Here is a 13,747-nt window from a genome sequence, read left to right as displayed (position 1 = left end):
CCTATGTGTACTGAGTGAGTGAGTGCATGTGTGTGTGGTGGGCGGCTGCAGCGGTGGGTGCGTGTGTGGAAGGTGCGGCAGCAGTTTTGAGAGAAAAACAAAATTTAAAAAAACAACAACAACGACGCATCGACTATTAAATTAGTTGTCGACGATTTTAATAGTCGACGTAGTCGTGACTAGTCGACTAATCGTGGCAGCCCTAATTACAAATGACACGCTAACATTTAAATTCCCACCAATTCAATGTTACGTTAGATAAATGGGCCAGTATCGATGCATCTTCCTTTACTTTGGTGCCACATCTGCCCATATGGTTCCGACATAATCTTTTTCGGAAAGTGGCGGTATTTAGGAATCTGTACGATCAATTAATTGTGGCGTTTAATAGCGCGATTAATTGTGAAAACAAGTAATTGTGACATCTCTACTTCTTTGTGATGGGAAAACAACTATCTTTCACTCTTTGTTTTCATGTGTGTGTGTTTATGTGTGTGTTTGTGCAGCATGAGGACGCTTTGGCCCAGGCAGCTTTCGAAGAGGCTCGACGCAGAACCAGAGACTTTGAAGACAGAGATCGATCACACAGAGAGGACCTCGAGGTGAGAGGGGACTTATCCACTTATCTGCTATCTCAAACACAATGGGGACTGTCGCTGGACCGTGTAGCTCCAACTGCTTCCTCACTAGACTTATCTCAGCCTTGCAAAGCCAGACTAGACTAAAACGTTTTCCGTGGCACACACTCAGAATTTGGTGCAAGGGAAGGAGGAAAAACATGTAAAAAAAAAAAAAAAAAGAAAAGAAACGAGCTGTGAAACTAAAGAGCTTTGTTTCACTTCAAGCCTGTTGTGCATCTGACCACAATTATTTTGACTGATGGGGTGTAGTCATAAGTGCTCTTGCTCCTCTTCTTCAAACGAAAACCACACCCTACAGTGAGAGAGAGAGAAAGAGATTCAGTGTTGGAGCAAACACACCCAGCCTGAGTTCGCTGCATGGGACATCACTGGAGCTCAGTAAAAACAAGAACGCGAAATGAACGGATAATTCACACGAGGCTTTAGTTTCAGTTTCGCTTCAGCTCGTGTGTCCCAGACAGTAAAATGCAGATCTTTGTTTTGTCTATAATTGTTTGACAAAGTGAAATTAAAAAAAGTTTTTTTGGGGGGCCTGGCTTTGCAAGACTTAAGACTTAACCTAACTGGAAATTTTACAATCTTTGGTTCATAAGAACTCAGCATCACATGTGCAGCGTACGCACCGTTTCTCTGTTGCTAACCAATCAGAGAACTGTCTCTTATTAAATGTAAAAAGTCACATTTTTCATCCAGTTAATTTCCATAGCCTCTTAAGTTGTAAAATATATGATGATTGGTGTTTAGAGGAGACTTAATTAAAGCCACAGAGTCAAATTTCCAGTTAGATTTTCTTTGCTTAGCGCTTGGAGTGGCTTATAGGGTTGTCTGACGTGTGATTGTGTGCTTCAGTTTACTTCTTATTTAAAATAGACCGTTTTCACAGTTTTTGAAATTATAGGTTTAGTGCATGATCAGTTTGATGATAATAAATCTAATCTGATAATTTGACTTGATTTGATATTAATTAACTATTGAATGACTGGTTCAGTTGTGGTGTCAGGTGTCCCAAAAGCCTCAGAAGGGAAAGTAGTTTACTCACACGAAAGAAAATACTCAAATGTAAATTTATCTCACAATTTGTCCTAATATCAGCTCGTGAATTGCGTCTGGTTAATAAATGAATACGTTTGTGTTGTTTGCAGCGTCTAACATATCATTTAGATTCACAAATTCTCCTGTTATAGGTCTGAATTTCTGTAACTGTCCCAAATGAAATGGAAATAATCACTTGAGACAAACTCACTTTCCCGCCAAAGGCTTTGGGGAGATCAGTGGCATCCATCCGAAGTTGACGCCCTACGAATGAACCCCAAAATTGTTTATTTTTTTAGGACCCTGTGGTTTCTAAAATCTGGGACTGATGACACACAGACAGACAGCCAGCAGAAAAGAACAGGGTCTGTGTCCTTCACTTCTCACCATCTATCACACTGTCATGCACTAAACCACCCTGTGTGTGTGTAAGTGTGTAAGTGTGTGTCCACCTGTTTAATTTATAAATGTGCATTCTTGTTGTTATTTTCTTTTGTGTGTTTGTGTGTGTGGCAGCTGTTTGTTCATGTATGTATATGTGTGAGTGTGCGTGTGCATGTGTCTGTGTATGTCCATGACTGTGCATGCGTTTCTAATGAATATAATGAGTCTTATATCTGCTCATGCTTATCTTAATGCCTATTTTAATGTCATATCTAACTTGCACAATTTGCACACACACATACTGTACATACACACACCCACACACATGCATACACACACTTGCGGTGCGTGCTTCTGCAGAAACCAGGCAGTATACAGGAGAAAGGCACATGGAGAGAGAAAAAGAGGAGAAGAGAACGACAGGAAAGAGAGGCATTTATTGAAGGTCGTCTTTCATCTGACTGATCTCATGTTTCCTCCCCGAGGCTGTCGGAGGAAAAAGAAAACCTCGTGTCTCTCGCTGAATCAATATAAGCGCCACGCTAAAAAAAAAACACACACCCAAAAAAAACACAGAATTTATCATGTATGTGAAAATTAATTCGATGTGGTAGTAAATATTATTTAGATTAGAGACAAGCGTGGACAGATGGAAGGTAGCGAAGAACAAAAGCTTCCTTTGGGTCTTTCACCCTCGGGGAGTTTATAGGAAATTTTAGCCTGTGCTTTGGCACTTTTTTATTGCTGCTTTAGTGCTGCTTTCACATTTGGAAGGAATGAGGAAAAATGTACACGGCACATGTTTGAAAAAGCAGACACACGCCCACAGCTGTTGTACTGTAAGAGTGCGTAGGGATAATTATGATGTCTATTTGAAGATAGAGGTTATTTGTCTCATGCACATTAATCAGCTGGTTTTCTCTGAATATCTTTAGGAAACCAATAGTTAAGTAAGTCACATTAGCAGGTAGAATTTATATGTTCAGATTGGAGGCTTTGATAAAACTTTGATGTTTTTTGAGCCACTTCCCCCCTCAACACTGTGCTATACTGTACTGAACTGTACTGTACTGGGCTGTATCTGTGTCTGTGTTAATCAACATTGGGAGGCCAGACAGTTTAACAGCAGAGACTAAAATATGTACACTAATAAACACACATACATGTGCTGACATGTATGTGTGCCGCCGTCCCAGATACCAAAATAAAGCTCTGAGAAATCCAGATCACAGCACATACAGAGGGAAGTGGGTGACATTACTACACTTGATGTGTTTACATACTAGAAAATATTTGTTTGCTGTGGTGTTATTGTGTAAAATCACACCAACAGAACCTTTAGGTGAAAGAGCCTTTACATTAGCCTAGCTGAGAGATGAGAAGTTCACTAATTAACATATTATAGATATATGGACTGTTTAATCTGTACACAGGCAGGAATATGAAGGCAACAAGTCGTGTTTTTGCAGCTGCAGTGATTCCTGAAGTCTCAAAACATTTACCTCACACTACAAGAAGACTCCAGTTGAAAGTTTTAGCATTTTAATCAATGAATCCTGTTTAGGGTCTTTTTTTTTATTGCTAATGAATTCACAGGCCATTTTAACACAGGTGCCTCTTTATTGTTTTAACTACAATTTAAAGAGGCCAACTTTCTCTGAAAGCCTTTTCTCTCCCTCCACCAATATGGTCTATAAAGTGAGTCACGAGCAAAGTTTGCACTCTCTTCTTTCCTCTGAATGCAGTTTTGTGAATAATGTGATTAAATGCTAAGGAGTAAAGTTAAATCAATCAGTATTTCAGAGGGAAGCTCTACTTACAGTATTTCATGTTTGAAATGTGCGAGTTCAGAGTGGTTCTCCCCAGACGTCAGCTATTTAAAGGTTTTTACTCCAACCAAACATCGATCTCTTTCAGGATTTTGGGGTTATGACTGATTTATTCTTGTCATACTGGTTAGGACTCCAAGAGCCAGATGTTCATAAATTAAAAAAGAACATAAAAATATCTTTATAAATGCATCATAAAAATGCATCATAAATTTTAAAAGTATGTACTTGAATCCTGGCCCTTTTTAGGCTGTTGTCTTTCATTCATAAACTGGCGACTGTGAATTCATTGTATATTAAAAATCTGGAAAAAAAAATGCCTTGGAGAGAAATAACTCAGATGATTAGAAAAGTCAAATCTGTTTCTTAAAATGCAGTTAGACTGAGAGTTCAGATTGACAGAAGCAGAAATCACAGTGTGAATCCAGAGATCTGCTCTGAGATGTTTTTTTTTTTGGGTGTGACTGATGAACGTTGCCGAATAGCTGTAGAGACACAGCGTCAGCATATCTGTGGTCTGAACTCCACCTCTCCTCTTCTCCTCCTCTCTCTACAACTCTCTTTATCTCGTTAGCTGGCGATCTAGTTATCTGTCTGTCTCTCTCTGTGTAATTTAAAGCCGCAGTCAAACTCCACTGTTTATCAGATATAGAAGACAGAAGGTAATAATCCAGTATAATTCATATTTAACACCTGAACAAATCATCCATATAACAATATTTTAAACTATAAACCTCTAACTCAGAAGAAGAAATCCTCTGGAGCTTATCAGTAGCTGCAGTATCCCTATGATCACCGTTGCTATATGATCAATAAGAATCATATTTTATAAAAAAAAAAAATGCTGCAGAGGGAAATTATGGTGCTCTGATGTTTATTGAGTTGTGTAGGTTTCCCTCTAATAAAGCGCAGCATGTGGGCGCTCACTGAATATAAAGACGTTTCCCCTCTCAGCTCCTGAGGCCTTGTCATTCTGGCAGATACAACATTTTTCATCCAGATGCAGCGATATCCAGTCATTCAAGGTCAGGAGGTAGCTGTCAGAGTGATGGATGGAAAAGCAATAGATTGAGAAGAAATGCGTGTTTTGACTCCACCACACACATACACGCAAACACACACACACACATATGCACACACTCCCGAGTGCTCAGCAAAAAGAGATTTGGTGGTGAATGATGAGCTCGCACTGAAAGCATTAATATATCATTAGTATTGATTGCCATCAGACCCCCTGCTTTGACTTATACACACACACACACACACACACACACAAACTTGCACACACACGAACACGCACACACACATTCACAGACATTCAAATACTGGACAGGCACATATATGCACCAAATCGCAGATACAGCAAATCTACTCACTTCACTACACACACACACACACACACTCCTCCAGTATTGAGTTGTGGTGAAGCAGCCTAGTGGCCCAGCGAGCTTCCATCTGTGTGTGGATCAATAGCTTTCCTCTTCCTCCTCCTCCTCCTCCTCCTCCTCCTGCCCTGATGATTAGCGAAGACCACTCCCTTCTACAATGACCGGCACTACTTAAAGCTGTGTCCACAGTCACTTTGCTGCAAATAGGATTGGTTTGATTACATTTTAAATCTTGATTGAACATCTAATTACTGTAATACTGTAAACAGGAGAATTAGCATTTGACAAATAGATTATGTCAGAGGTCTTCAACAGGGGGTCCGTGACCCCTAAGGGGTCCGCAGAGGTATTGCAGGGGGGTCATGAAATTTTTGGTTGATTATACTTTTTTTTTTCTGGGCAAATTGAATCCCAGACAAATACAAGTCCAGTTGCCTACGATTCAATTTGCCCAGAAAAGAACGATGACCTGGATGAATGAGAATATCCATAGACATTATACAATTTTGTTTCCACATTTATGCTTAAATAAAAACATCAATTAGAAAAGCTTGTATGCATGGTTATCATGCAAGTGACAGACATTGTTGATATAAGAAGGTCTGTTATAAATGACAGGGACACGGCCACCCTACTCACTGTATCTTTAAAATAAAAAACATGAATATGTGAACCTGTGTATTGTTTGAATAGCTTAGTATTTGAATCTTGGGTATGTTTATACATGGTATTAGGCCCAGTTTAATTTAATACACAATTTTATAATAATAAACTAAGGGGTCCCTTCTTGGCCTGGAAAACGTTGAAGACCCCTGGATTGTGTGTTTAATTAGTAGGGGATAATGTAGATTATTGAGATGGTGCACGTGGTCTGAGTTTTAAAAAAAATGAAGTGAAACTGAACAGATTGTTCCCGCAGCAGAGAGCCACAGTGGTGTGAATCATCACATGTTAATGTTATTAATCCCACTGATCCTCTGAATATGATCAATTTGGCAACAATCACTTGGTAAAAAAAAAAAAAAGAAGAGGTTTCTGAGGATAGTAACGTTGCCATGGTAGAGGTTAGGAAAATGTGGTCAAAAAGGCAAAATGACCTGTAAAGTACTAAATGAACAAATTGAATGAAATGAATTGGAGATGCCCCCGAAAACAAAGGAGCCTTTTGTAAATTGTGTTATCTTTAAGAGCTGTTTACTCACCAGTCCAGGAGAAACAGTGGAGGTTCAGCATCAAACTTTCAGCTCTTCTTCTTCTCTTCTATCACTTCTTTTCTATTACTTTTCTACCAAGTCACTGTAGCACAGCTATTTAATTAAACATCTAGCAGCAACACCAACACCACCGTCCATTTGGAGACGTGTTTCTGTCAATCTGGCCGTATTCTCCTCTGCTTTTAGCTCTGTTTTTTGTCTCCACCAACTCCTCAAGGGGGGGGGGGGGTGGGATATGAATATGATGAGACTATAAATTCTTCACCACGTCGTCAGCCTTCCTCTACATTCTTACCTTCTGCCTCACGACGTTGGCTGTGAGCTGCTCTGCTGCAGAATCATCCATTATGAACTTTATTCCCAGAGGAGACTGGCAGCACACAAACACACAGTCACGGCCTGTATAAGCACAGATGGTGCTGTAATGAACAATCAAGTGTTGGTGACTGTGTTGGTGTGAGTCGGATTTGAAATATGGGAAGAAAAAAAAATCAAGTGGCGCTAATTGAGCCACGCATGAATATTTGATGGCAGCAGTTTTGATAAAGCTGCAGAAAGCTTTGCTACAGGAGACAGACACAAAGTGGAGTCAGTCTGGCTGTGAGGAGTCAAAATGGTAGCATGACATACTGTATGTGTGTGTGTTTGTGTGTGTGTGTGCATGTGACAGTGTGTATGTTGCTATTATGGTGAGTCATTGAGATGACACAAACTACATTCCTGTTGAACTAAGCAAACCCCTTTACTATCTCTGTCTGCAACTCTGTCTGCTCTGCTCTCTGCTTCACCTCTGCCCACACTTTCTCACCTCCTCTCTCCCCTCTCCTCTCTCCTCCCTCTGCCATCCCACCCCCACACCCCCACACCCACCCCCTGCTAAATTCCCTCAGCTCTCACTTAAGTGTAAACATATAACCACAAGTATTTTTTTCGACAGCAGGAGCAGGTTCATGCCACGAGCTCACAAACACATACACACTATACCCAGTCACGAAATATATTTAAAAGTCTTGTCATGCTGATGGCCTCTAATGATGACCTAATGATCCCTCGGTGTATGTGAGTGTGTGTGTGTGTCTATGTGTGTGTCTCCATGTGTGCGTGTGTCTGTGTTTATCTGTGTCAGACAGCCTGTATGTCTGCCAGTTTATATGTCTGTCAGTCTGTCTGCCCCTCTGCCCGTCTGTCTGCCAGCCACCTTGACTAAAATATCATCATCAGTAAAGTGTATAAACAGTCACACAGAACTTGTTACAAAGCGTTCTGGCTTCCTCTAGTGGCAGCGTGCGGAACTGCAACTTCAACTATTTGCAGTCCTGAAATAACACGTGAACCAAGTGTGCATCGTTATTCTCACATTTAGGCTCCACTTGATCACTTTTCTGACTCATCTTGACATTTACAAACAGAATATTAACACTTAGACTCAATTATATTAATGAACAGGCTGATTAACGGCATTATAACACACTGTTGACTTGCTGTAAGCAGATATGAGGCCATGTCTAAGTTTATTTTGTCCACGGTTATAAATGGTACTATGAAGCATGGTATGATTTATTTGCTATATAGCCTTGGAAAAAAATATCAGTTCTGTCTGTCATTAGATTGTTTCATTAGGTTAGATCATGTCCTAAATTCTTTAAAACTGCAGAACACAGAGACAAACTTATATTATAGCTGCTGCGCAGCGATGGGTCGGGTCCGGGCTACTTTTGGGCAAATTTAGGCAATTCTGAGCAACAAACAGGAGAATAGGAAGACAAGACAGTTGTCCTTATAATGTCCAATTTGGACCAGTTGAGGATTGAACCCACAACCTCGGGAACCAAAGACCGTTGTCTATCGCACTGAGCTAATTGACAAGTGGCAGTTCAACAGTGGCTTCACAAATTGAGTAAGCCATTCACTGTCGTGTAGGCAGATTTGAAACCACAGTAAAAAGAAAAATCAGTTTTTGAGGTAATGATATGTATTTGTTAAACATCTACTGTGACTCTAAGATGTTAGGAGCCTTCGCACATAGTCCAGTCCAAGCTATTTGGATTTTTAAAATTAGAAGCTTGCTGTGGTGCCACCATTAGGACAATTGTCTTGTGTTTCGTGTTGAGGACAACTGACATTTTGATCTGTCATCATCATCATCATCACCCTTGCTGGGACTCGAACCCACAGCCTCTGACACCAAGAACCAGCTCCTAACTGGCTAAGCTAATTGGCTTGTAGTGAGACCTGCTGTGTAGCTTCATTTATCCACTCAGGTGAGCCAGTGCCCGGGCAGCTGTTGTAAAGGCAGATTTCAAAAATGGTCAAAAAGTCAGAAATTATGTTATCTAAACAAAAATCTGTTAATACATAAATTGCATTTAGACAGCAAAACAGCTTGAGGACATGTGACATTTTGATCTGTCATCATCATCATCACCCTTGCTGGGTCTCGAACCCACAACCTCTGACACCAAGAACCAGCTCTTAACTCGCTGAGCTAATTGGCTGGTAGTGAGACCTGCTGTGTAGCTTCATTTATCCACTCAGGTGAGTCAGTGCCCGGGCAGCTGTTGTGATGAAATGGTCAAAATTTCAGAAATTCAGTCATCTAAACAAAAATCTGATAATACATAAATTGCATCTTGACAGCATGAAAATGTTGGTGATTTGTTTTTAATGATACGTGTTTTGCTTCATAAGAGAAAATATGATGTTTATAAATTCCACTCTCACATTGACTGCAGTTGTTCCCATGAGAGCAGAATTCAAAATGTTCTCAAAAATTCAGTTTTTGAATTAAAATTCTGATATTTGCCAAACTTCATTAACCATGACTCCAAAATATTCTAATTTTTTTTTCAGGAAGTTTGAAAATGTATTTAGCAAGAATTTGATGGTATATGTTTACAGTAGTGTTTACAGTCAAACGTTTTCATGCACTGTAGGCTCAATTTTTGCTTAATCAAAAATCCGAGAAACAAGTTTTGTGGAGGACGGTCTGGAGATGCTCTGTAGCAAGTTTGGTGACAATTGAGCAAAAATTGTGGGAGGAGATACATTTTAAAAGTTTTACAGTTATTGAAAAAAACAGAGTGATGGACTTCATAATTTGTAATGAGTTTAAGTGGACAAAAGTTTCAGCAGTATTGAGGCTACATTGTGGTGAAGTTTCAACACTGTAGCATCTACCGTTGGTTTGGTAGGAATTTTTAAAGTTTTTAAATTTAAACGCTTATTGTGCCCCCCCTAGGAGGGGGGGGCACATGTCCTTGGAGTTGAGTGAATCTGGCATGGGGTCGGATGTTTCTGTGAAGTTTGGTGAGTTTTCGCCCATGGGAAGTATGACTTCCTTGGAAGAAGAAAGAAAGAAAGAAAGAAGAAGAATTCCTAGGAATACAATAGTGTCCCGGCAGCTTAGCTGCCCGGACCCTAATTACAGACAGACTTGCAAACAGTTCCCATGCAGAAATGTGCCATAAAACCCATGACAGGACATAAACAATTTCAACTCTTTATGTAAAACATCTTGTACATAAACCTAATTTCTCAACACATGTTTATTACGCACATCAGTTACAGTGATATCTGTCATTTAGTTGTTTACAATGATGAATAATTCAAGCTTAAATCAAGCTTGTGTGTCAGTAATCAGCTATCTTATTAACATGATTATCCTGAACCCTTCAGACAGATGATTTTCTGGAGCTCAGGTGACCTGACAGCAAAGACACAACTCTCTATAATAACATTTACAGCCAGTAGGTTCTTGTCTTAGGTCCATGAGTTGTGTTCAGGTACCAGGCGGGAGGAGAGCTCTGATATATGAGCTGATAATCGGCCATAAAGACAATAAAGAAATCAATAACTACATGTTAAAAGACCATTAAAGGCTGTTATAAGGCATTAGTAATTATTTATGTGCTATCATAAAGACATTATGTTTAAAAGTATTCTTTAATCAATATAACAGTCAGGTAAATGCGACTGGTGCTGAGAATGTAAAAGTGAACTATTTATAATTTATATTAGATAAACACAAGAAATCAGGGGGAACTCTTCTGTACCTTAATTTTAAAATTGTACTTAATTTATTTTATCTTTCCCTCTGGTCCCTCTCCTGCTTTCCTTCCCATTTCTTCCTGCCTTCTCTTCACCTCCTCTCCAAATCCTCTCTTCTCTGTCCCTCTTTCATCCTTCCATCTCTCTCTCTCCCCAGTCCAGACGACAGCAGGACCCCAGCCCTGGCTCAAACATGGCCAACGCTGACGTGGAGCACAAGATGCGCTGAGGAGGGAGGAAGAGGAGGAGGAAGAAGAAGAGGAGGAGGAGGATGACAACGATGATGATGATGAGGAGGAGAGAGGAAGAGGCAAAAAAAAACAAACCAGGGCTGGCAGTCTATTCATTTTCAACACAATCAACTGAGGAAAAACAAATCAAAACCGAAACTGCAGTTGTAGACCAATTGTTCATTGTTATTTTTGAACAGGTTTTTTTCCTTTGCAATATTTTAATGTAAACGACAATAAACCTCCTGAATTGATTGAATTGAAAGTGAATAAAAAGCCAGAGAAAAGAGATGTGGCCACAACAGACCTGGGCAAAAAGTACTCAAATATATTTTGATACAGAGGAAGGAGCACGAGCCGTTGATTTAGCATTATATCGTAAATGTGACACATCCAGAGGTGGAATCATTGCAGTTGCAGGAGAAAGAGAAGATGAGAAAAAATATATTTTTTGTCCAGGTCTGAGGGGATTTAATACGTCAGGGTAGTTTTAAGTACCAAAAGTATATTTTCTATTGATGTTGAGATGTTGAAAATAGAAACAGAGACAGAGAGAGAGAGAGAGAGAGGAGGTGATGATGTTATTAACAGGGGAGGAGGAAGAGATGCAGAATCTTTGTTTGGCTCAGGGTCACGGTCGGGGCTTATTGGTCAGGATCACCAGTAGAGCATGCATCAAAAGTGAGGTGTTGACAGTCTGTGAAAAAAAACAAACTAAAAAAAAAAACCACGATTTTGCATTGTTCAGTGTTGTGCAACACTTCACATTTGTGAACATGCCCTTGTTAACCCCCCACTCTACCCAGCTCACTTCCTTGAAACCTGCTGTTTTCTGAGACCAAAGTTCACTTTGCTGGAGAAGGGGAGGGAGGAGGGGGGAGGTGGGGTAGGGCGGGCAGGGGGAGGAAAAAAGAGGGAGTACATTTAGTTGCATTTTAATAGAAAAAAGAAAAGAAATAGATGGCAGGTGGGAGGAGGAGAGCATCCACGGAGATGTTTGCCAGGTCGTATAGAGGTCAAGACGTGTTTGCTATACTATAAATTGAATATATTTCTCTAAACATCGCTGATGGTGAGATGAGAGACGCCCACAACAGAGGAGTCACAGGTTATGTAGCAACAACCTACCAAGGCAGGACAGTTGACAAAGCTCGAAGCAATTAAGGGTAATTATTATGAGGTGTTTCTGAGGGGATGGATGGGGGGGTTGGGGTGGAGGGGGGGTTGGGGGGTTCAGCTCAAACGTCCTTTGTCTTCCAAGGGGGTTTTGCACTATGTGATACAATCAGTCTTGTTCTCCACGTGGATTTTTTTTCTTTATATGCATGAAACCAAACACAGGCCTACCTATGTTCTTTGTTGTTCCTTATGCAGCCTATTTATGGTCGGAGCGATCTCTCTATGTACAGCGCTTTGATCAGGAATGAGTGGGTGATTCAAGGCTGCGTCCTCACACGTCGTCTCTGTGCGTGTGTGTGTGTGTGTGTCCTTGCAAACATGAGAAGCATGATAAAGCACAAAGCATCGTGTCCCAATCCCACATTTTTTTCCCTCATGACAAAAAGATTACGGTTATCTTTTTTTTTTATCTCTGAGAGACTGAGTTCATTCTAACTATTAAAACGTTGGTGTGCAGTAAAAACATGCATCTCCAAACTTGGATTTTTTATAAGCTGAGAAAAATGTCCTACTTCATAAGCCAAATAAACCATTTATTTAAAAGCCCAGTTTTTTCTGGGTTTTTTCTCAGTTACAAAGCTGAAAACTTTTTTTCCTTGGCCTATAAAAAGTTGATCTTTGGAGTTGTGTTTTTTTTTTCACCACATAAATCTTTTTTTTAACATACTGGCAATAAAAACAGAATTCATCTGAGATTCAAGCTCACAAACTCTGCAAAATAGCGCGTGTCACATGTGACTGATCAGCCACTGATCGATCGATCAATCACCCACACATTCCTCATCAATGAAGGACTGGAAAAAGCCTGAATGCAGTCTAAATACTATTCCCTGTCCTTTTACAGCACTAGTGTAATGAAATGGTATGTTTTGTTATCTTATCGTTTTGTTTGTGTGAAAGTCATGATGTTTACTTTTTCTATTACTTCTCTCTTTATGTATGTATTCATTTTTTTGTCCATCTTTCAGCTTTGTTAAGAGCTAGTAGTAGCAGCAGCGGTAGGCTATTTTATGTTCAGTTGAAAGTTACAAGATGTCTCATTTGGGAGTTTTAGGACATTTGTTGCTTTTGTTTTTAACTATTTTTATTAATGTTCTTTTTATTATTTTTCTTTTGTTTCATTTTTTTTCTCTCAAGGAAATCCACTTCCTGGGTTAAAGATACATTGAATGTGGATTGACTCACGCAAGCCCTGTTTTTTTAGGCGACGTAAATGTTTTTATATTGTGCAACGAGAAGCTCATTTCAATTTCCAATGTGCACTTCAACGGTTTTAATAATATAACAGAAAAGAAAAACGCTTTGTTCATGCTTTTCTTTCTTCTAAGTATGACTTATTAAGAAGTTTAAGCTTTACATGAACTGAGAAACTCATGATCGGTAGCCATGTGTTTGTAACAATTTACAATACGTCCTGGAGTAAGGTTGTTTCTAAAAAAACAACAACAACAGTTTGAATTAAAATAAAACAAAAAATGAAAATGTAGTGAAAGTCAAATATGATAAGTCCCCTGCATCTTCAGCTAAAACATAAAGCTCAGGGTACAACAACAAAAACTAATGTGGATCCTACACAGGAGGACAGAATTGGGGGTAAAAAAAAATCAACTTTCTCATTTGCAGCCTTGTTTGATATTTCTCCCACAGAGATTTGTGAGATTTCCCTCAGAGCAAACTGATCCTATAAAGTCAGCTGGCCTTGTGACCTGGTGCTTAATTGGCTGAAGAATGTGGGGAAAACACACTTTCTGTCTGTCTAAGGTCACCTTCAGTGCGATACTGTAAGAGCGGAGGGGTTTTTTC

General features: G+C 39.7%; 1 protein-coding gene across 4 annotated transcripts in view; it reads left to right on the top strand.

Moving 5' to 3' along the window:
* The window catches only part of cbfb (core-binding factor subunit beta), a 37,481-nt gene extending 26,377 nt beyond the window's left edge, over positions 1-11,104 (top strand). The window contains exons 5-7 of one of the 4 annotated variants that reach the window (XM_085780029.1): positions 507-602; positions 1,973-2,038; positions 10,698-11,104. In XM_085780029.1, coding sequence (XP_085636155.1) covers positions 507-602; positions 1,973-2,002 — 126 coding nt within the window. In that variant the 3' untranslated portion in view covers positions 2,003-2,038; positions 10,698-11,104. Of the gene's footprint in view, positions 1-506; positions 603-1,972; positions 2,039-10,692 lie in introns of all 4 variants that reach the window. The other 3 variants (XM_085780028.1, XM_085780027.1, XM_085780026.1) reach the window with 3 other exon arrangements.
* Positions 11,105-13,747: the final 2,643 nt, after the last annotated feature.

This window comes from Trachurus japonicus, chromosome 6 (genome assembly GCF_045865225.1).
Source record: "Trachurus japonicus isolate A0001 chromosome 6, Traja_1.0".
In the NCBI taxonomy this organism is placed as follows: Eukaryota; Metazoa; Chordata; class Actinopteri; order Carangiformes; family Carangidae; genus Trachurus; species Trachurus japonicus.
Note: the sequence above shows the minus strand (reverse complement) of the source record. Positions and strands in the feature narration are given on the sequence as shown.